The sequence below is a fragment of the Protomyctophum bolini genome (genome assembly GCF_963924005.1).
Source record: "Protomyctophum bolini genome assembly, chromosome: 21".
NCBI lineage: Eukaryota > Metazoa > Chordata > Actinopteri > Myctophiformes > Myctophidae > Protomyctophum > Protomyctophum bolini.
In genome coordinates, this window is record NC_137882.1 from 8,349,641 (window position 1) to 8,374,517 (window position 24,877).

General features: G+C 40.9%; 2 protein-coding genes across 2 annotated transcripts; one reads left to right on the forward strand and one right to left on the reverse strand.

The window, feature by feature from the left end:
* The first annotated feature begins 1,014 nt into the window (after positions 1–1,014).
* LOC308336538 (uncharacterized protein) lies at positions 1,015–11,130 on the forward strand. Its single transcript, XM_080793926.1, has 4 exons — positions 1,015–1,160; positions 3,284–3,399; positions 4,353–4,391; positions 4,778–11,130. The coding sequence occupies exon 4, from the start codon at positions 4,778–4,780 to the stop codon at positions 10,439–10,441; it is 5,664 nt and encodes a 1,887-aa protein (XP_080650052.1). The 5' UTR covers positions 1,015–1,160; positions 3,284–3,399; positions 4,353–4,391; the 3' UTR covers positions 10,442–11,130.
* A 2,455-nt stretch (positions 11,131–13,585) lies between these two features.
* Positions 13,586–22,024, reverse strand: slc22a13b (solute carrier family 22 member 13b; the record flags this gene model as incomplete). Its single annotated transcript, XM_080793931.1, has 10 exons — positions 13,586–13,690; positions 13,868–14,062; positions 14,227–14,335; positions 14,584–14,798; positions 15,745–15,839; positions 16,411–16,531; positions 17,144–17,312; positions 19,132–19,286; positions 20,879–20,982; positions 21,644–22,024. The coding sequence occupies 10 exons, from the start codon at positions 22,022–22,024 to the stop codon at positions 13,618–13,620; spliced, it is 1,617 nt and encodes a 538-aa protein (XP_080650057.1). The 3' UTR covers positions 13,586–13,617.
* Between the last annotated feature and the right edge of the window lie 2,853 nt (positions 22,025–24,877).

Sequence of the window (24,877 nt, forward strand, 5' to 3'; positions counted from 1 at the left end):
AATCTGGTGAGTACCATCTAATCATGTCTTCTAAATGAAAATTGTTAGTTTGTTAAATCAGTTTGGAATCTGAATTACAGTTGGGTTACGGGGAAAAACAGGAATAAATAAATGCAGGCACGGTAATGGCCGATTAGTACCGCAGATGATTAAATTGCGAAGGAACTCTGTGGCGCCTCACTAATCTTAGGCTGAACGACGCCAACGCTGCTGGTAAACAAACCGACATCATAGAGAGTCACACACTGAGCCATGCAACCGAAATAAAGTCTAAGAGGGTATGCATGTGGACAGGGGAGGAAGGCCGGGGCAGTGTGGACGGGAATCTTATCAACACCATGACAGTGCAGGGAGCTGTGATTGACTCAGCCTGCTGTCTGTGGGCATGCTGGGCCACTCCAGTCAAGTCTAGGACAGAAATAACCTGCTACAACCCAAGTCCAGGGTTGCCAGATTCTTCGAGAGAAATAATCAACCAGGTCTATATGAAACTAGCTGGCCCGACAGAAGCAAATCTATGAGCACTTTAAAAGCTACTGTATTTTTGAAAGTAGCTGATCTACAAGCTCAGTCACGATGCAACGAGCTGTGAGCTTGTAGATCTGCTATTGTCCCCCACAAAAAAAGAAATGTGGAATATTTTAGAAACATTTGAACAATAACAACACAAATCTTGTATGGGGGTCTGTGACGCAAAATATTCAGATGGGGTACGCGGACAATTACATAATAATGGGGGACTTTGACATAGAACCACTGCTTTAACGAGCCCAAATAAGCATGTACACTTTAGGGAAACAAGCCCAAAAAAAACGCAAGAGGCGATTACCAATATTTACAAGCGACTTTATAAAATAAAACGAGCCCAAAGTCGCTTATAATACTCGGACAGGGCAACAGTGCACAAGGCCTGCATGAGTGTGCACAACAGGGTCAGCTGTCTCTGCACAACAGGGATGACTGTAAAAGCATCCACATGCAGGCGAGCAACAAGGGCATGACCAAGAAAGAGTGAAACAGACTTTGGGGTCTGTACTCTGCACATGAGAGAAGATCACCCACACAGTAGGACCAGACAGACACCTCTCTACACAGCTTTGATTCAATCCAGGAGAGACACACACCATAGAAACAAAAGGGATCGGGAGGCGTTTCGCTCTGTGAGTACAGATTTATACCAACAACCTCTGGGTCGTGCCTGGATGTGTTGCATAAACCTGCATTGGTGTGTGTGTGTGTGTGTGTGTGTGTGTGTGTGTGTGTGTGTGTGTGTGTGTGTGTGTGTGTGTGTGTGTGTGTGTGTGTGTGTGTGTGTGTGTGTGTGCGCTTGTAAGATTACAAGCATGTTGTTTACAGGCAGTGGTGGAAAGTACAGTATAACTAAGTACATTTACTTCCACTTTTCAACACTTTTACTTCCACTCCACTACATCTCAAGAGGCAAATATTGTACTTTTGTTTTTACTACACCCATAATTCTTTGAAAATCTTAGTTTAACGTACATAACCAGCCCTCTGTATGCGTATTATTTATACTTAATATGAATTAGACTCAATATTATAATTACACAATTACACAATTGTATGTTTTTGTTTTTAATATTATTATCTGTTGTAATAGATCACTAATAATTTAATTATGAATTGCATTCATATTTCTTGAAGGAAGTGCGTTTGTCTGAGTGAGGTTTTGACATCACTAAGTGTGACCTAATCCATACAGCCAGGATTCACAACTCCAGAAGGAGGTTCTTTAATTCAAATTTTGACTCATCTCTTTGCAAATTGATAGTGAACAATTAATTGCGTGGGGTTAAAAGACGTGTGTTTACCGTTGTTCCTATCCACTTAACTCATTAATAAGACCTGAGGCCGATTCTAAAAAATAATGTCAAGGAGCCCCAAATTTGTATATAATTGTGGACACCCATCCTAAAATATTTTGCTCCAGGGCCGCCAGAAGAAAGAATGTTTCCTTAAAAATGTTTATATTCAAAGATTTGCATTCAAACGAAAAAATAGCAGAACTACACGCTCGCAGTGAGCCATTTTGGAATACTATATAATACAGCTAAAGTCTAAAATGGCACAGATGCTTCCCTGGTCTTTATAGGTTCAATCTAAATCTGTGTCAGTGGAGTCAGGTGTCAGTCCCGCTACTCCACGCTAGCAGTGCATTTATAACTTGCCTTCATGGCAGCTGTTGAAGATCAGCTTTAACAGATTGGTGTAATGAGTAATGACAATCAACAGCAACTTCTTTTTATTGACAATTACTACACTGCATACTAGTTGTTGGTTTCGGTTGTCGACGTTATGCCATATGACATTTTTTGTTTTCATGATCTGCGTAGTCGCAGAACCCTATCGCCACCTCTCAATCACATGATCTTATGACATGTCTCTTAAAATACTCGTGACATGAGGCAGCTGTCTTTGTCTTCATATTTACTACACTAAATCTTTTCATTGTCAATCTAGGCCAGAAACAAAATGGACTACTTTACAGAGTGGCAACGAACCCCATGTGATGCATTTTTATTTATAGTGTACTTGAAACAAATCGCTGTTCTACATTACAGTAAAGGTTACTGTTACCGTGGATGCATTGATGGGTTAACAGAGTGTATTCTGTCCGGGGAGGAGATGGGAAGCCAAGCCAAGCCAATGCAGTGAGTTGGAGGATGGGTGTGTGATGTGCTCGTACTGTACTTACCACACACACTCTCATCAGGATCCTAGCAGAGCTGGGATACTGATGCTGGAGCTCGTGGAGGCTCTTGCTAGGGATCCCGTTGAAACAGTTGAAAGGGTAAAGTCCTGGCCAGAGAAAGACTGTGAAGAAAAATGTGATCGCATTGTATTATACAGCCTTGTGTACTGTACGTGTGTACATAGTGTACATAACAGTCCTATCATCATCAATCATCCCAGGGTGATCACATCTACAACTACTGTATCTGTTTGACGAAACATCTACCTTTTTTCACTGACAAAAACGGAATAGAAACTAAATAATGATGACTGAAACTAAGACTGATTATATATTGATACGTTTGGTTGCGTTTGGTTGAGCTTGTAAATCGGCTATTTTCAGCACATAACCAAGTGTAAAATCTGCCATTACAACACCATGACGGCCTGCCAAAATACATTTTAGTCGACTAAATCAACTGTATAGATTAGTCGACAGAAATCTTACGACATTTAAGTTTTACTCAAAAGACAAGACTAAAACTGTCAAAATCAACACTATAATTGTACATGTATGTTGTTTCTGCAGAGGATAAGAGGAGGTCTATTGCAGACTTCAGAGACAGCTCTTTGGTCCAGGCCAGCAGCTCAGTCAGATCCATCTCTGCTCTCTATCTGTCCAAGGTGGCAGCTGCAGAACCACCGGTCAGTCGTTGTCTCCTATTGCCTTTTTGGATCTATAGTCTCATGCTACAAATATACTGTGTCTTTTGTACTCGATTCTTGAATTCCAGGTAGTTATTTGGACAAATATCAGAATACTGTATAGAGAACTAAATGCGCTTCAGATTCATCAAAAACTCTCAATGATTTTCTTTCTTGTTTTTGTCTTATTGTATTTAATACGAGACCAATCGTTATCAGCTAACACACATTTGGAATGTTTTAGGTCTTAAAATCCTGTACACATTGAAATCAGTGGTGGAAAGTACATTTACTGTACTAAAGTAAATTAATGAGGTATTTGTTTTACATTACTTGAGTATTTAGATTTTGATTATTATTACAAAACCATTCAGCCCTATACATTTCGGCCATTTGAGAATAGCCGATCTACAATCGTGAGGCATTGTGTAGCAATCTGCTACTTTTAGTAATTCATTTTTGATACCAATACATTTCTACTTTTACTCAAGTGAATTGATAAAAATCATTAAAATTATGAAGTACATCTATGTGACATCGCAAAGATGTACGTATTTCATAATGTGGTATTCCCCTTTAAGTAAAAACGTGAGTACTTTTTCCACCACTGCTTGAAATAAAGCTTCAAGTGCTAATGGAAACTACTAGTCAATGTGTGGTTTGAAATCTTAAAAGAGACTAAGTGTACACCAGGGGTCTTCCACATGGGTCTGACCCAGGTCTACACACTTTGCAAGCTCAATGTGCTAACGAGACTGATAAAGAGGATGTGCAGCTGCTACTGTAGTCAATGATCTATGGAGGAATATGCACTTTGACATTCCCATTGCATAGGCACATGACGAGCTACAGTATTACAAGTTCAGTTTTGGCTAAAGGCCCCACTCTGATGAAAACATTGCTCATTTTATGGTTTATACACATGACCTGAGATAATGATTGTTTCCTTCTAGGCTCAGAATCACTCGTCTGGATTTGGGAAAAGAGTAAAGGTAAGCTAAATGGTGTGCAGAATTTGAGCAATGGTTTTGGCATGTTTGTGGTGATTTGTCCTGGTCTGTGTTTTTAAGTAGAAACTACTATATGCCTACTGTAAAATATTGCCCCTACAATATTTATGCCCGTTTACCTTTTTACAACATTGAAAATGAATTTCTTGCTACAATTAAAGTACAATGGCAGTTTGTCTTGGAGTGCAACTAACCCACCACTTGGAATGCATGTGGAATGCATATTGGCTGAACCAACTCACATATGGTAAGACATCGCTCTGATTCCCCAAAGCTTGGTTGGTTGCCCATTTTGCGCATGAGTTCTATTGGACAGTGTGACATAACGGCACAATGATGACAATACTGTTTTGCTCTTCACCTATAAGATGGCAGAAGAACCCAAGCGAATGAAAGGGGACGCTCCTCTACCTCATCAGGACAGATTTCCGCCAGGAGCTGCGGGACACATCTCTGGGATACACGTCCAGCCCGTCGTGCACTCTGTGCCACCCCAGCCATCCAAAGAGATGTTTTACCAACAACGGCAAAAGTGCGAACTGCGGAGGCTCCTCAAGCATACTCACCCAGAGCTGAAGACGTTCGATGGGGTGGTGGACGAGGAGCTGGCTGAGGTTCTGAACCTAGAGAGTGGGCCAACAGCGGCCGAAAGTGGATTTGAGGGAGAGGTGCTCTCCAGGCGCTGGTTATTTGAGAACATGCACAACACAGAGGCTCCCCATGCCACCAAGACACACATGGCAGAAGCAACAGCAGAGGGATGGGATGTTAGAAGAACATCAGCTCAGAATGAGAGGATTAATGAAACCTTGGAGGTTGCCCAAAGGGACACTTCCACTAACGACTGCGATGTGGAACCCGAGGAGGAGATGGTTAAAATAGATGTTCAGTCTGCCAGAAAGATGTTTGAGAGCCAATGTGTTGACAACTTTAAACCAAGTTCAGACAGCGGCATGTCTCAGGGCAAGGTGGTCATTTCCGAGGATGAGACAGGGGCAGTGCAAAAGAGAAAACAAAAGTTTGAGAAGAAGGGCAAAAAACAGAAGCAACACAGAGAAAACACCAGTGTCTCTGTTGAAAACATTGATTTGGCAAAGCAGTGTCACAAGCAGGAGGCACACATCCCTGTTGTTGGTTCAGGCTCCAAACACAAAGATCAAGAACACAAGAAAGGCATGCCAGCCGTCAAACCCGTCTCTGAGGATCAGTCAGTGGGCTTTTCCGATAGCTTTGAGGAAACGGAGGGCTTTGGGGGAACGGTTGATTTAATAAGAACAAGTACAGATCTGTTCCAAAACAACCCTTTTATCTCAACAAACATGAACAGAGACAAACAACGCGACTGTGAAACACCCAGGTCACCCTATGGTGAGCCGGCCGTAGACAACAACAGGGCTAGCGAGGCTCAGGTTAAGAACAGAACCCACCTGTTTGAATCCATGCCGTTTCATAAAATCATGCACCAGAACAGGGAAGAGAAGGAGACGGTAGTGGAGAGAATAAACGAAACACTGAACTGTCTCTATCACTTTAATGCCGTCCATTCGGATGGGGCCGTCATTGAGGTCCACGAGACGATGATAGCCACAAAGGCTAAATATACGGTATCCCAAACTGGGCCAGAGATACAATATGATGAGGTGGCAGATGGCGGGGCAAATAATTTCATACTACAGCTGTTGCCGAGGGCAAACCTGAAGCCACGGGTCATCTACCTGAAGGAGGATAAGGAAGGAAACGTAGCACTCACGCTGGTGGATGTACCAGTTCACCAGCACCAAAACAAAACAGCCAATGCAGTTCAGCTCATCGAGGATATTCTGTACCAAGACAACTCCCTGAGAAAAGGAGTGATCATTCAAGAGGATGAAGTCACTGTGTACTCCCTCTACCGTTACGCTGAGGGGGACGTGAAAGGTTACCGCCCTCCTCCGCAAGGGTGCAGCATTGAACCCGGCGAACCGGAGATGAGTGCAGTGGCAAAGGACAGCACAATTGGCATTCAAGATGTAATAAAAGGGGATGTTAAATCAACCATAAGCTGCCTTCTAGCCAACGCTCAAGACCAAGTCTGTCCGGTGTCGATCACGCCCGACGCCAACATGAAGGGGAATGTGAAACTGTTCAGTAGCTGCATCGAGAAGGGGGATTTGGAGTATTTGAAAACTCTTCGGGTTGAGCCCTCGGAGCAGGAACCCTGTCCTGACCAGACCCAGGCTCTGGCGCGAGATGGCACAGAGACTTGCCCTAGACAAGAAGATCAGGTAGACGATCCTGAATGGGTCCCGGTGGACGTGAAGAAATTGAGAAACATGTTCTCTGCAGATCAACGTCCCGTCCAACCCAAACCGATAGTTCGCAAGCTTTCTCCTGGACTCACATGTCAAAGTAAGACACGTGGAAACAACAGGGAGCCTTCTTCAAAACGTGACACCCATGTATTCTCACATGGTCAGGAAAAAGCGAGTGTCTTCAAAGTTGCACCACATGAGTCACATCCATGTCTTGAGGAGACACATGAGAAAATGGAGACAAGCTGTACAGATGCAGATTCAGCCAGTGACGTGTGTGGTGAAGCCCAACAGGGCACAGAGGTAGTTCAGAAAGGCCACTTAAAAGCAGCAATTAAGTCTTTGCAGAGTGCTGCAACAGAACTGCATCAAGAAGATAAGGAGGAGGTTGTTCATGGTAATCTCCAGTCAGCCTTGGATTCCCTGGAGAAATCCAGCATTAACGTCTCCAAAGGGGACTTCAAAGCGGCTATGATATACCGTAGCTCCTCCAAATCCCACAAAGAAACTTCTAAAACTGTGTGTGGTAAAAAACCACCAGAAACAGAATCTAAGTCAGTGTCCTGTGTAGATTTTGGCCAATTGAACACCACTGAAGGGCAGTGTTCAGCAGGTCCAGATACAGATTCAGCCAGTGACACTTGTGGTGCAGAAGAGGGCCAACAGGGCACAGAGGTAGTTCAGAAAGGACACTTAAAAGCAGCAATTAAGTCTTTGCAGAGTGCTGCAACAGAACTGCATCAAGAAGATAAGGAGGAGGTTGTTCATGGAAATCTCCAGGCGACTTTGGATTCTCTGGAGAAATCCAGCATTAACGTCTCCAAAGGGGACTTCAAAGCAGCAATGATATACCGTGGCTCCTCCAAATCCCACAAAGAAACTAGTAAAATGGCGTGTGTTAAATACCTAGCAGAAACTGAATCCAAGTCTGTGTCCTGTGTAGATTTAGGCCAATTGACCACTGAAAAGCAGAGTTCAGCAGGTCCAGATTCAGCCAGCGACACTTGTGGTGCAGAAGAGGGCCAACAGGGCACAGAGGTAGTTCAGAAAGGACACTTAAAAGCAGCCATTAAGTCTTTGCAGAGTGCTGCAACAGAACTGCATCAAGAAGATAAGGAGGAGGTTGTTCATGGAAATCTCCAGGCGACTTTGGATTCTCTGGAGAAATCCAGCATTAACGTCTCCAAAGGGGACTTCAAAGCAGCTATGATATACCGTGGCTCCTCCAAATCCCACAAAGAAACGTGGAAAACAGTTGATGCAATGTCTGCTCGAAACCCAGCTGAAAACAAATTTGGACTTTTGACTGAATCTACGTCAGCAGAACCATGTGAAACATTGGACCAACTGCAACAAGCGGTAAATGATGATTACGAACTCTGTCACCTCAAGGCTGCGATCTGCAGTCTCCAGCAGGCCACAAATGAGGCAAAGGAACTTTCAAAGCTTCATCATATATCCTCTGTAGCGAGGAGTGACGTTGAGGTAGCGAATGTTGCCAAAGTGCAAGCAGGATTCATCCCCAGCAACGTGCAAAAACAAAAGACTTCCAACACCTCTGACCACACATCAAAGAGCCAACATGAGAATACAGAGACAAACTGTACAGATACAGACTCAGCCAGTGAAACCTGTGTCACCGAAGACGACCAACAGGGCACAGAGGTAGTTCAGAAAGGGCACTTAAAAGCAGCCATTAAGTCTTTGCAGAGTGCAACAACAGAACTGCATCAAGAAGATAAGGAGGAGGTTGTTCATGGTAATCTCCAGACAGCCTTGGATTCCCTGGAGAGGTCCAACATTAACGTCTCCAAAGGTGACTTCAAAGCGGCGATGATATATCGTGGCTCCACCAAAACGTGTAAAACAGTGTGTGTTCAAAACAAAGTTGAACAGTTGACCGAATCTAAATCAGCGCCCTGTGCAGATTTTGGCCAATTGACCACTGATGAGCAGAGTTCAGCTGTTGCAGAGCCACCAAGTCCATGTCAAACGCCACATGTACCAGCCACGGGACCTTCCTCCAAGACTAGCAGGAGGTCTACTGCTCCAAAACCAGCTATCCCTCCTAAACCTGCACATTTGAAACCAGACCATGCAAATAATGAATCGACAAACATAATTCTAATCGGTTCTACGACTGCTGAAATAAAAGAATCAAAAGAGGAGCAACCTCATCAGTTATTACTTACAAGACAAATGTCTTATAAAGATGCACTTGCTAAAGGCTTGCCGCAAACAGACCATGCAACAAAATCAAGGCTGCATGTTCTTGACTGTGACACGAATCAGCCGCCGGTTGAAGCTACCCAGACGTCAGAGGAGATTCAGTTAACTCCCAGCAATGGAATAAGTGGTGCTTCCAGCTTACTGAATGAGGGTAACCTTAGCCAACCAGAGGGCATGCCTATTATATCAGAGGAAAAATCTCCGCAGAATGATTCAGCCAAAGAAAACGAGAATGCCGTAGAAGAGTGTCCGGTAGATTTCCAGGAATCACGTAAGAAATTCGGAGGGGGAAAGAATGCTCAGCTCAAGATTGCTCCCGTAAAACCTAAGAGAGTAAGAATTTCCCAGAATGAGAACAAAACCCCCAAACATTCATCTGGACATGACAATTCAACTATTCTCACACACACAGATGCGGAACCACACGTTTTTATCGATCCCACGTGTGGTAAAAAACCAAACTTCCATGAGCACACATCAACTAACAACAGCAGCACAGACAAAGAGAATTCATTACAAACAAGTAATGAGGGAGTTGTAATGAGGGAGAAGAAGGTGAGAATGGAGACGGAGGATGAACGACTGCAGAGACTGTCGGTCCACATGGACGAGATCATGAGAGGAAACATGACGGCGGCCATGGAGATTTTCGACAACATGCAAAAGCAAGAGGAGCTGCGGAACATTCTGACAAAGGTCGATGAGATCGAACAGGATACAAGCAACGTCGACGTGAGTTCACTGCAGAGCGTGTTTGATAATGTGCCAGAATGGGTCGTCGCCTCTCAAGCAAAGAAACCAAAGCAAGCCGCAAAGGTGGGACACAGAGTCAAGACGGCGCCCCCGCAGCACACTGAAAGCATGTCGTCGATGGCACACGTCTTCGGAGATCTAGAGAGAGCTAGCGAGGAAATCATGAACTTAAAAGAACAGACCTTAGCCAGATTAGTGGATATTGAAGACGCCATCAAGAAGGCACTCTGTTCCGTCTCTAACTTGAAATCTGACTCTGACATTGCTGGTTTATCTGGCCTGTTTAAAGAGTCCCTAGGGGCCGTGCGTCCGTCTACTTCTGGTAATATTAGCATGATTAGCATTGGATCAACCAGAACTGCAACATCACAGACACAAGAAAGCCTTACCACTCAGAGAGTCACAGGTCTGCAGGTTGACCAGAGTCCAGGATCAGAGGTACCCGGTCCAAAGCCATGCGCTAGTCCTCCGTCCTCCCCTGCCTTTATCGAAATCCAATCTGCTGCTAGAAAGAATGATAAAACACAGGTAGTGACACCAGAGGCCGCAACATGTAGCCCAAACACACCCGAGAAATTCCGTTCGACAAAGACCCTGAAATGCAACACTGCCGGGGCTCAAGGCAAAAAGCGGGACTCTAGAAAAGGAGGTCAAAAGCACAACAAACACAACTCCAAACGCGAGGTCAGCGTACTAGAGGTACAGACCGACTGTGACGGCAACAGCGTGACAGTCAGGCACCAAAACAGAGAATCATAAGGGCAGATGACTCTGGCAACGGGGTTCACTCATCCAAAATCTCCACCATTGTCGCACCTCAGCCAGAAACAAGGACGTCACTTAGTGGTCAGGTAGTGAGTGACCAGTCCGACCACAAATCAGGTCACTATGTATCCAAAGGTCAGGCTGCCCGTCAACAGCAACAAACCAGAAGTGTGAATATCGTTGCTGTCGGGTAGAAACCTTGTATCTCCATGTTTCAACTAGTTTTTATGTATTTTTGTAAATGAATACCCTACCCTACTTCATCATACAAGAGTCAAGAGAAGTAGCAGATCAGACAACTGAAGAAATGTTATATTAAAAACTGGTGCAACATGAATGGATGTGAAAAGAAAATAGAAGATCTGATGCATGCGACACGCTCTGAGCTTGTAGATCTGCTGTCTTCACTATTTTAGTTTATAAACACAATAATAAAACCTAAGGAGGGGTTTTGGACAGAGGTTTCCACCCGACAGCGAGTCAAGCTCTTAGAAATCCACTGAAAATATTTCCAATACAAATTATTTGATAGCTATTTGTTGATAATGTTTTTTCGTACTAAGGGGTGGACATGTATTGCATTGTTTAGAACTGAATATTATGGTTATTTCATGCAAAATCTGGAAGATTTTTAGGTTGTATTATTTATATACATTTTGTCTGAATTTGAAATTAAATACATGTCACAATTTTAGTTTAAATGTTTTGTTATTTCAAGTTATTGTTGTTGTCATACAATGATCCTTTTACACCATGAGACTTCAACAGGGGGTCTGGTGCCCCTAGGGGTACTCAGAGAGTCCACCAAATCTTTGTGATGGGGAACATTAGCCAACAATAGACACAGATCTAGCAGATTGGCTATTTTGGAGAGTTGGTGAAGAAGGAAAAAGAGCAACAGTCAAGTTGACTAAATATTGAGGGTTTAAAATGTTAAATGTCTGAAAATACACATTAACATGAATCCAACATACACTGATGACAGTGTGGTCAAACAAGTCTATGAAGCCAACTGTGAAATCTATGCTTTACACACTTCTACTCTTCTCCTCAGTTTCAACATTCTGCTCAAGATATGTGTTCAGCATGCCTGAAGCCAGTTTATCCAATGGAGAAATTTACAGCAGACAAGTTCATTTTTCACAAAAACTGTTTCTGTTGTAAACACTGTAAGAAAAAACTGAGGTGAGATTTTAGAATTATTCTACCAAGAAAATCAACTGGAATCATACATCTTTATACCTTTTAGTAATGATTCTGTCAACAATCAACATATAAACCAAAGATAAGAAAAGTAAAAGTGAAAGCAATGTGTCACAATTAACACTTTACTTTACTCAAGCCCTAGGTGTGGTTATTTACCCATTAAGACCTGCGGCCGATTCTAGAAATGGCTTCTAAATCAGTAGTTCTCAAATTCTTTGGAAATCCAAAATTATTCAACATTTTTAAAAGAAAATATTCAGAAATAGCAGGTATACAAGCTATAGCTGAGCGACACAAAGTAACACACTGAGCTTGTACAATGTATATCTGATATTTTTGAATAGCCAACGCAAAAAAAGAATCTATGACAGATGATTAAATCTAATCAAAAGGTTTCATGATTTGAACACAAACCTATTATGAATCAACATCATCTGCTTGAAGAATCAAATCTTAAACACTTGAACCCCTGCATGCCTATTCTGGTGGGAACATTCGCCAAAAATGGACGATCTACAAGCTCAATGTTGTGATCTTGTAGATCTGCTATTTTTGCTATTTGTGGTGTAGAAAAAGCAGTTATAACTCAATTCCCTAAGATTATAGGGTTTTAAGGAGTAATTCACCCCCAAAAAATATGTTATTTTCTTATCAATTATCATTAGACTACTGAGCAGCATCAAATTATTGGCTCAGGAATGCAAAAAGAATATTATATATATATATAGAGAGAGAGAGAGAGAGAGAGAGAGAGAGAGAGAGAGAGAGAGAGAGAGAGAGAGAGAGAGAGAGAGAGAGAAAAAAGGTGCTGCCACACTATCCGCGCACGTTTTCGGCTGTGCACAGCTTCAAAACCGGGTTTTTAGACAGCTGGTGGATGGAAAAGAAACTTTTCTGGGTGTAAACTACCATTTAAGTGGTTAAAATAATTGTGCCGGAATGTTTTCTATTGTAGCGTACGCAGTTATGCACCTCTGTACGGAGAGTTCTACTGCATATTTCACTACCAGCAGCTATTCAGGAGGAAGGGCAACTATGATGAGGGATTTGGCCACACCCAACACAAGGACCGGTGGCTTCTGATTCTGAAGACCAGTACCGAGTCTGAGGCATAGGTCATCTAAACCTGTTCATAATCCCCAGTGAGTACACCTATAGTTACTACTAAAAACCAAATAAAGCATTAAGAGTATTTACATGATTATTATTATTTATAATTATATGCATTATACATATATTTATAATCCATTACAGACATGGGGTTCACAGAGTGTTCAAAAGTATAACCAAAATGGTAATACAGTATGGTAACAGTGTGGTCTACATTAAAGTCTTCTTTTGTTGATAGCAGGCATGACGGTGATGACAGAAACCCCCAGACCATTGTGGAGACACCCTGCTGTGATGCACACGTTTAGAAAATATGTGACATGCTGTAAATGACAAACAAATTATCCTCAAGACCTTATGGTAATCATGGTTAAACTTGTGTATGGAAATGCCACGACCGACTCCCGAGATATATTTAAAATGAATAATTATTGTAATAATCATCCTTCACAGTAGCATTTTTCCATAGACTCAAAGCACCTGAAAATGGATATCAACAAGTGTGTGGAGTGGGGTGTGTAATATTTTTTTATTGCAAAACATTTGAGTTATTAAATACAGTTTACAAAGTAGCCTACTTGTCATTGAATTCATATCAATTGATGTCACCAAATCTTGTACTTGTACTGCTATTTTTGAAGATTGTTGAAAAACAATTTTTTTTGGAAACGTTTGAATATATATATATATATATATATCTGAGCATTTAGATAACTAAATATTTGTGTGTATGGCTTCATAATCCTGCTCCTCCGGAGACATTTCTTTAACTGGTGTCTGGTATGGTATACAATTGCAAAAACTACAATAGACAAATTATGAAACTTATATACCGTAGTGATTTCACCCATGATTTATAATTGTGTGCTCTTCAGTGGATTCCCTTTCTTGTAGGGTTCGGTAATAGCATTCCCATTCTCTGGTGTTCTGAAATGAATAAACAATGACAATAAATAAATAAATCTGTGATTGAAGCATGTGTTTTAAATCATTTACTTTGACAAATTAGAAAAAGGAAAAAACAACGGCGGTGTCTGTCTGTCTGTGGATTCATTCTTGTATGTCTGTCCATTCTGTTAACCACAATATACTGAGAGGGCTTACGTGGCCGTTGTGTGATCCTGAAGTTCAGTGTTGAGGGTCTCAGGCAGTAGGAAGCAGAGCCCCCCGCCAACAAACGGGAGGATGCCGTATATCAACATGGGGATTGCAGAGTGGTGGACCTCCAGGAGCCCGATTAGTGGAGCCAGGATGCCCGCCACTCGGGCACACATGGAGTTAAGCCCCACGCCATTCTGCCTGCCAGGGCAGGGACACAGCAGAAATGTCACGTCATAATCAGTGCGAGTTAAAATGGCATTTTATATCATCCCAACCAATGAGTTATACAATCACCATTAGAAATGGCTGTTTTTATATAATATACATCTAGTAAACAATTACTAGATCGATTTATTTTTTACCTTACAACAGTTGGGTAGAGCTCTGCCGTATAGACATAAACTATGGTGAAAGATGCAGCCAGGGTGAACTTGGCAACCACTGCTATGACTGTTATCACCACAGGAAGATCTGACAGGTAAATGACGAAGAACATTCATTAAAGAACGACTACAACATGACATATTATATACAAACTTGGATTATTGGAAATGTGTCCCATAGACATTAAAGTATATGCAGCTCAAAGGGCTTCAAGAAGGTAAAAGCAAAGTATTTAAAAGCAGTGCAAAAACAAAAACAATCAAATGTGCGTGTATGCAGGCATTGTTTATAAATGAAGGCAAATGAGTTAAAGGACGGCGAAGAGTTCAAGTTACCCGTTGGCACAATGAGAATCACCAGGCAAGCAGTGCCCCCAAAGAACAGAGCCGCTGCTTGGCATAGCCTCCTCCCAAAGTACTCGATGAGAGGCAGACTGCCCAGGCGCGCAGGGAGTTCTGCCATGCCAAAGATGAGCTGCGTGAGGTAGATATCCACGCCAAAGTTGCCAACGTTTAGGCTCACTCCATAGTAGACAAGACTTGTTACAAACCTAGGAAAAGAATAATGATTGGAAATAATGGAAAGCGTTCGGACAAACTGTCCCGACTTCACAAATCATGTGCAATACAGATGCTGTACATTTGAGTCATAACTCACTATACATTCTTGCAAATCCCAAAGTGATTTTAAAAGCATGGCATGAAAACAGCAAAGGCAACCAAACAATTACATGGGCTAAAGGATACAATTACAAACTAGGTAAAATCGGGGCATAGACATAAAAGACCCAAGAATAATTAAGAAAATGTAATATGAATAAAATGTTAACATTGGTTATAGCATTTAGCATGGTTAGAGGATGTTCAACACAGCAGAAATATCACACAATTCAAAATACTGTTCAAGCGTATTCTCCTGGCTAAATACAGTATAAATATATAATAATAGTATAATACATAATGAGGGTAGTATGGTGGTGATGATGATAATGTTAGCGATAATGGCAGAGATGACCATATCGGTGTTGATGATGATGTTAATATAATATGATAAAGAATGATGGTATTAATTATAACCGTAATAATTATAATGTCTAAATAATGGTTATGTAGTGTATAATTACTTCCATCATATAGATCCAGGTGGATCTATATAATGACACAGGTGAAAGATGGGTGGGGGATTGTTTTTGTATTTGGTTTATGTATTTGAATCTGGTAATTAATTTGTTTGGATTGATGAGCGAGTACTGCAGAAATGTTCAATTGTTGTAACTATTTTAGTAACTAAAATTATGCTTTTTGTACATAGGAAAGGCATATAAGCTTTTAGCTTCAGCCTATTCCTTTTGATCACCTTTAACTATATAACAGTTTGCTTATGTTGATGTACAATTGTATCGATACTGGTGAAGATGATCAAATAAGCTAAACTAAACATTGCTCACATCATTAGCAGGGTCAAAATTGTACAATGCATTTAAACATAATACTTACCAGAGATAATTCAATATGAGAACCCGCTTTCTCAAATATGAGATCCTGAAAAGGTCCAACATGTTCCCTGACTTGGGTGTGGCCTCAGCCTCCAGCTAAACAAATCAATCATCATCATATCCTTAATTTTCACCAGGTGAATGTCTCATTGAGATTTACAAGAATACATGTATTTTTCCAAGTTTAGAGCAGCATGAACACACACACACACACACACACACACACACACACACACACACACACACACACACACACACACACACACACACACACACACACACACACACACAATATCAGTTGTTCTAAAACTGTTTTTTACTCTTCAAGGACGCCCAAAAGTATGCATTTGGCCACCGACCCACATCTCAAAATATTTTGTTCCAAGATTTGAGATAAAAATGTTCTTTTTGAAAAATATACACACATACTGTATACACAACAGTATTCAAAGATTTCCACAGATTTTCACTATTTTCAAAAATAGCAGATCTACAAGCTCATAGCGATATAGCCAAAGTATAAAATATGGCTAAAAGTCTAAACTCACGTAAGACGCTTGCCCGGTTTTAATTGATTAAATAAAATATACATTTAACTGGCTTCTCTGGTGTTCAGTTTTGGTTCCAGCCAGCAGATGAATACAGAACTACATGGTGGTACACATACCTTGTCAAGCAGAGATTCTGGGACCTCCCTGCCGTTGATCAAGGCCGCTTTCCTGACCTCCTTTCTGAGGTCATCCTGCCTGCCCTGGGTCATGAACCACCGAGCCGACTCTGGGAGAATCCTGACAGTCACAGAATGCATGAATTAAATAAAAATAAAATGAAGATTATTTGTATGATTAAGTCCTGTGCGACTTATGGAACGGTATGAAAAGGACAAAGGAGGGATATAGGTAGGCCGTTTTCTCAGCACAACACACACTTCCAGAGAAGACATGCTGGCTTCTATGGAATCCAAATGACTGAAATTAGTCACGACTGACTGAGAACTTTAACATTACTTTCAACATTGAAACTAACTAACTATTAATAATAACTTGAATTAATATAGCGCCTTTCATGAACCCAAGGACGCTTTACAAAATGTACCAACAACATTAACAACTTGTATTATTTACAAGACCCTACATGGTCTCCGCTAAGGGAATTCCTAAAAAGGAAGCCTGATAAGAGGGATCAGCACTAGGGCAACCGCTAGAGGGGACTGCAAAGTGCCGTACCCACCCCCACCCCCACCCCCCCACACACACACACACACACACACACACACACACACACACACACACACACACACACACACAGTTACATTTGATGCAGTAATGATCTTTTTCTTTAGGTATATCTCCCACAGTTATGAGAACCAGTGACAATAACACATATAACGGGCAACTGACCAATAAAAAACAACCAGAATTACGACTGGACCAGAAAGAACCAGCTGCAGGACTCTCCAGTCACGTATGCCATAGGCGATGCCTGACAGGATCATCAGTCCAAGAGCATAGTGGCAGTGGGAGAGAATGGTGAACAGCGCCCGCTTGGAGGAACCGGTCCACTCGGCCCCTTCAAAGAAATAACACACGATTAATTCCCCATACATTCTATTCTATTGACACATATTGTGTCGATCCTAATGTTAAAGACCATCTGTAAAAACATGTTATTCATACTTTTAGAGCATATCACAGTGGGGACATAGTACTGTAGAGAAGCTCTGTCCTAGTCTAGTGGACACCTAATGTGTCAATTACTGACATTCAGTAATTGATTCAGTAATCGGGTCGGTCAAATTAAACTAAACATCCAACGTTTATGTCTAGTTGGTGCCAAATTAAATTAAAACAAACATTCTTTCCAATATAAAAAGTCAACAAAAGCCATGAATGGCTGAAAAGCATCCATAACTAGATAAAGTGTCTCCACCAGGCCAGGTTAGGTTGTGGCCTCCTGGTGGTGCTATAATAGGACAATGTGAAAAGGGTGCCATTTCTTCTTACGCCTTGGATGGCAATTGGATGATTTGAGGCATTTTGTTCCAAAAAAGTGTTTTGCAAAAATCCACCTATAACAGGCCAATGTGAAAAGGGTGGGATATATTCCTCAGCCTAGTAGGAAAGTCCGTGAGAGATTTCACGTAAATTGCACGCTGCGTTCATGATTTGAGGCTTTTTGTTCAAAATGGGCCAATCCTGCAAACTTTGAAAGCCAATAGCCAATTAGGATTAGGACAGATCAGTCTTGAACACATGAATATAGAGATACTGTGTAACGATTTGCAGGATTTCTGGACAGAATCTGGAGGATTAATATAAATAAAATGTGTTTAAGCCTCCTGGTGACGCTACAACAGGCCATTCTGGAAAATGTGGGGCAGAGGTTAATCGTTGGCATCCAGGGAGTGTGTGCAATTTATTTTTATAATTTTTTTATTTTTATTTATTAATTTTCTTCCCCTCTGTGATGTAAAGTAGTAAATGTAAGTAGAAATGCTGAGGAAAAAACTCAAACTCACCTAGAAGTAAAAATTAAGACCCTTTTATTTTGTATCCAGAATACAGATTTGTAGCCACAGAATCCTCATCTGACATGACATTGCGTCATTTATTATCTTCCATTTGGTTCATCATATCTTGTATGCTGCCATTCTATGATTGTACATTGCATGAGAGCACACAGCAATTCCTAAATGTACTATGTAGTCATGTATGGTATTGAAATATTTACAGGTGTAAATAAGTGGATTTGTAGTTTTCATGAAAAGAGAGAGGATAGAGGTAGAGTTTCCTTGGGTGTCAAGAAGAAATGAAGGGCCCCATTTTGGAAGGAAATGCCTACATTTCATCAGGGTGTTCCTAGACCTGCTTTAGCAAGCTGGTAAAAAGCCATTCACTGCTCTTTTCTGCTGCACAAAGTACAACCAACTGTGGAACAGCATTGCTCAAAGTATCACCAAGTCTCAAAAATGTTGTGACTTAGGTTGACCATCTGAATGGTACCAAGAGTCTCCATCTAAACCAAAGGGGTCTTGGGTCAGGTGAGGATCAGCTGAGTAAGAGGCGCGGACACCATTATGTCAACACCACTACACCAGGCCGTTTTGCACATACATTCTAGTTTAATAGTCAGACACAGAGAAATATATACAGTATGAACAGTGGATATAGGACGTCCCTAGCAGATATGAAAACAAAGATAAGAACAAAATGAACAGGAACAGAGCATGCATCATTTCGCACAGGCAGTCAGTCTCTGAGACAGTACTAGTGGACGGTCATCATATCTGGATATCGATACGCTTACGCAGATGAGTGTTTCGCCACTGAGTCAAGCATACATCATGACAGTAAACATGACTAGAAACCCAGGGGAACGGTGTACCTACCTAGGACAAACGTGTTGATGGAGATGCCAGAGACTGAAGCGCCTACACCAAATCGTAGGGCTATGTAAACATAGATGTTAGGGGAGAAAGCAGCTCCCACACCAAACACGAGCTGGAGAAACAGCGAGAGCAGAATCACAAAGCGACGACCATATCTGCACAGACAGAGAAGCGACAATTAACCAAAAATACAATAAATATTTAGAACAAATAACCCGTGGTGGAAATTAACTTAAGTACATTTACTTATGTACGTTTACATCTCAGATGTAACTATTGTACTTTTACTCCACTACAATTATTTAAAAACTTTAGTTACTTTGTAGATTTGTATTTATTTATTATAAAAAAAACATACATTAAACCCTAAAATCCTACATTTCCTACAAGCTCGCAATGTGTCGCATTGTGCGCTTGTAGATCTGCTATTTTCAAAATACTTTTATACATTTGAAAACTTGACATGAGACATTCTCCATATTGAGTACTTTCTACATTTGATTCATAAAATTACATTTTGATAGTAATTTTTTAATTCCGAACTTTTACTTTTTCCACCACTGCCAATAACAGAGTTAATCTTGCACATTATTTGAATAATGGAAGTAGTGTTTTGTAATATCAAATTTTTATTTCTATTGATCAACATAAAAATACAAATTATCCCATTACATCTAATATGTCCCAAATACTTTCCAGAACAGAGGGCAAGTCTATAGAGAGTCGAGACAACTGTCAGCTGCTACTTGAGGGGTCAATCATGTACAGCAATTCACTAACCTAACCCAAATTCTACTTTGTATTTACATTACCATGAGTTATACATCAACTGCTCTGCAGTGCAAATATTACATGGAGTTTCTGGTGACAACTGACTGGACCTTGAGAAAGATGAGGCCATGTGGAATATTAGAGGATGTTCAGTATAGCTGAGCCTGAGTAGACGGTGCTTTCACATTGATTTAATTCCTTATTTAAACATATTAAAACCTGGGAAAGCATGTGTGTCATTTTAGATTTTAATTGCAACAGGTTTTTCAGAAAACATTTTACATTTAGAACAGTAGTTCTCAAAGTGGGTTCAGAGGACCCCCAAGGGTTCTTGAGGGGGACCGTTCCAGTGCAGCAAAAAAATAATCAAGGAATATATTTGGGGCGTCCCTGGCCAAACACATTTTCAGATTGGGGTCTACAGCCAATCAATTTGGGGGTCCTAAACCACTGATTTAGAAGGCATTTGTAGAATCTGCATCAGGTCTTAATGGGTTGAAATCTAAGAAAGAAAGAAAGAACTGTACCACACTGAACATACTTAGCTCAAAGCTCGTAGCTAAATGTATTTAATCAAGGTGCGTAACAATGGTTCTTCACTCCAGACTGCAGACTGGTTAGCTGTCCTACCAGGTTAACTGTTAACTGTCCACGCCGCTATATAACGGACAAGTGGACTTATTGTTCTATGTTTAATGTGGCAACTTGAACAGAAGTGTTGATATGATAGAAAACCACCAGTATAATAAAGGTCCTTATAGGGGAAGGGCTGGGCGATATGGACAAAATCAATTATCACCATTTAGTTTGACCAAATACCTCAATATTGTGGTGATAATATTGTGTTATGATGACAATAGGTATATATCTTTTTTAAATAGCTAAAAAGATTACCTACAAGATCAGACAATTAATTGTAGTGTATCATATGACAATATCGATATAATATCGATATGCTGTATTGCTCAGTAAATACCTGTCAGCCATTGGTCCAAATATCAGTGCTCCAATGAGAAGACCTGCCATGTAGATGGACTGTGATGCCTCTTTCAAACCACTGTTCTCACATACTAGATTAAACTAGAAGAAATGTGGAACAGGAAGAAAACAGAACCAGATTTAAAAATGTGTTTAATTTAAAATATATATACACCGGTATTCCCCAATTAAACATAGCTAGCCTACAATGTTTAGGTGCAATATGAGTGACAACAAAGTTAAGAGCAAAAAAGTGTATGACAGACAAAGTTTTATCCCAAAATCATATATAAACGGAAGTGAAAATGGCTGTTAAACAGGACTAATGGTTTTACCATTGCCAACTAGACACAAATGTGTTTTTTACATATAACATTATAATGTCATTTTGATTATAAGACCCAATAGGGCATGCAAACCGATTATCAGTCTCCACTGGTTTTCTTCAGAATATTTATGTCACTGATTTACTATGACACTATATGGCACATTATTAGTGCACTGGGACTAGGATAGTGGTTCTCTAACTTTTTATTTTATTTAACTTCAACGAAATTAAACTAAAAGCACCCTCTGCACTCTCAGAGTTACTGTATGTTGTTGACAAGCTTGCAGGTCAAAAGTCCAATGAATTAGAGAGCATATTCCTATTGCCTATTGTTGATGTGCTGCTAGGCTAAAATGTTTAAATTATTCTCATCAACAGGTCAGGACTCGGGACACCAGCGCCAAAGTAGCCTATACTGTATGTTCAATCGCCTACCTCTGTCACTATGCTGGTGGTGACCGGCTCTGCATGGTAATCCCATTCCCATCCATCTATGCAGTGTGTGGTATCATTAATCCCATACGCCTCGATGGTCTCCAAATCCAGATCCACCGGTGTGAACATTCTACAGCTGTCATACTGGCCGTCCTTGTCCACAGGCAGCGTGAGGTTCTTCTGCTGCTCATGGGTCAAATTGGGGCCACGATGCAAAATCCAGTCGGTCTTGCAATTGTGTTGGAAACTGAGACCCGTGAACACCTGACTGAACATGTGAAATGCGGTGAAGATGTTGGGAATGCATATTGCAGCCAATAAGCGTTTCTGAAACGCTCCAAACTCGCCAATCTCCTTCAGGACATCTCCGAAGCCGCTCATGATGCTTATAATGACATAAAAAATAAAACGTCGTTATATTTTCCCCTGTTTATAGGCCTAGTGCCCTACTGTTGTTGTTATTGTTGGAGCCAGGAAGTAATTTGATTGATCCAGTCCAGCTGGACTGTATAGGAGGAGCTACCCAGTTGTCTGAATCTTAGAGTATTCATTGACGCAGCTAGAACACATGCAGCAGGTGCAAGCAATTAAATTCAATTCAATTCAAAGGGCTTTATTGGCATGAGAAAACATACGTTTACATTGCCAAAGCAGAAAGAACAATACAACAATACAGCAATACAATCAAAACAAAAAGTATGTACTTTGAAGGTCAGAATCTTCAATAGATCAACTTCTATGTACCAACCAAGATCACTCGATGCAGGTATAGTGCAGGAATATACACAATGATTAGGTTGTGTCCATTTTATATCCTTCTCCTATCACAGCAACTCACAAATCTTGCTGCTGTGTTTGCACATTGTTGTACTTCGCCCAGCAGATATGGGAGTTTTGTGTGTGTGTGTGTGTGTGTGTGTGTGTGTGTGTGTGTGTGTGTGTGCGCGCGCGCGCACTGCGCACTGTGCGCAGTCAGAAGTCGCCTAGCTTGTTCCAGATGTTTCCAGACGTGGTAGAGGGCTGAAGGCTACATACTGTACTTTATACATGTGTTTGTGTGGAGGTCGCTGCTCTCAGGGACGCGCGTTCAGTTCAGGCTGGGCAGGGGAATGCGACGTCACATGGTGCGCACTATTTTAACCAAAACACTTGTTGAATAATCTTTTAACTGAGCTAAGTGCTAAAGGGACACTTCACCCTTTTAGCCAAAAAATATATATCAATGACCTTTATAAGATTTAGAACACTTTCCTGGCTTTATTTTTTGTGTAATCTCTGGTTTTAGATATTTTAGAATGATTATCCGAGTGGCTAAAGGTTGAAGACATTTTGGATAATTTATTGTGCAAGTAGCCTACAGCTGGCCTTGAAACATAATAGATGCACCTTCTAATTTGAGACACACTGCATGTCTGTGTAAATGTGTTAAAGATGTTGTACTGTTGTAGACTTGCTACAGGGTGCTATATTGATCCCCCCTTAGTTAAAACTGTCTAACTAACTGACCCAGTGCTTGTTTAAGTATTTTCTTAATAATAATAAATTACTCAATTAATAGTCTAATACAGATCATGGTGTGGCCTAATTATAATTCACTTATTTTTGAGTGGTGCAACCACTCATAGTCATAGACAGCAATGTGTGTCCCTGGCTGTGTCCCTGGGTCCAAGCACAGAAATAGCATATTATCACCACCAAGTGTCACTGTTGCACAGCCGCCCTAACACACCACCTCTCACTGTTGTGCAGACTCACCGGGGTTCCTGGGGGTCGGGATGTTCCGGGGACCCCCACACAGTAACTGTTTGACCGTTTCGGCACCCTGGGCACGTTCCTGTGTGGTATATTTTCGTTCAGGAAGACACGTTGACCAGGTCCACTTGGATTTGTAAGGAGAGACTTTATTTTGCAGGAAGAAGTCACTCCGCTCACAGCAAACAACACACGAGAGACAAACACTCTCCCGGACTGTCTGGATAAAACACGCACCGCTCTCTGTTGCCCAAAGTCGAGAACCCGGTCCAGATCAGTCCCATTTGAACACTGCTCCTCCGTCTATATCTATTTCGGAGTCCCGCCTCCTCCGGACATGGAAACAGGCGTTTCCTGACTTTTGACCAATGAGATCTGGGATCTGTTTATTTCCGGTTTAGAGAGAGGCGGGACCAGGAAACAGATCTCCTTACTGTTCTACTATGGAGGCCTAACTTTATACAAAAGTGACTCATTGTTACACTGACAAATGTAGTTAAACAACAGAACTTAAATGCAAACTAAAACATACTATGACCATAGTTAATATCTAAGCAATGTTTAAAACGGAACTAAGAATGAACCTGAACATATTATCTTTAAGAGGTGATTAACACAGTTTTTAACCCCAAATGAGTAAGCTATAATCTTATAACAATACATAATATATTTATATATTACTATACAACTACGCCTCAATTGCACTCCCTATTAATAGTTATAGCGTATATAACTATATATGACTATAACTATCTAATAGTTTAGTCTAGTTTAAAGTAGTTTTCTTAAGTTTTAGCTGTCCACTCAGTGAAAATCAGTCACCCAGAATTACCAACTGAATGTCTCTCCAGGGGAGAGAGCTTCAAACGGTAAAGGACAATGGCCTGGGATTCGGGTGCGAGTTTGTAAATGACTATTCTCCTCTAAGAGGGAGAATCACAGACCGAGACATTTTTTACTTACTGTGGCTTAATATTAATAATAACCTTGGTTCATTTATAGAAATTATACGACACCTGTGAGTCTGGAAGTTCCGGGGACCCCCACACGGAGTTGCACCACTCACTTCCCACGGGTGTGATTTTTTTAATTTAATACATTCATCATTGTTTTGCATTACTATGGAATCAGTTGGAACGCAGTTACAGAATTCAATAGCCAAAATCCAATGAGGTTGATATGTTCATTCTTTATTGATTAAAACTAATCAAGAGAAACATGCGTTGAACTCCAAAACCATCAAAAATAGAGCAAATGAAAGAATGAAATAAAAATGAAAAGAAAGTGGAAAATTCAAATATATTACAGCTTTGAGTTATTGCTTAGACACATGTACGAGGAGTCAGATCTGTTCAATTACTACAGCATTGTTAAGATACGATATACTAAAGCAAGATAGGAGACGGTGGTAGGAGGGGATGAGTCTTGCCAACAGATCTTATAGCCTTGGGTTTGTTCAACCAAACAATGACTTATTTTACA

Bases quoted from the DNA above. Each gene is read 5' to 3' on its own strand.
- LOC308336538 (XM_080793926.1), top strand. From the start codon at position 4,778: ATGGCAGAAGAACCCAAGCGAATGAAAGGGGACGCTCCTCTACCTCAT.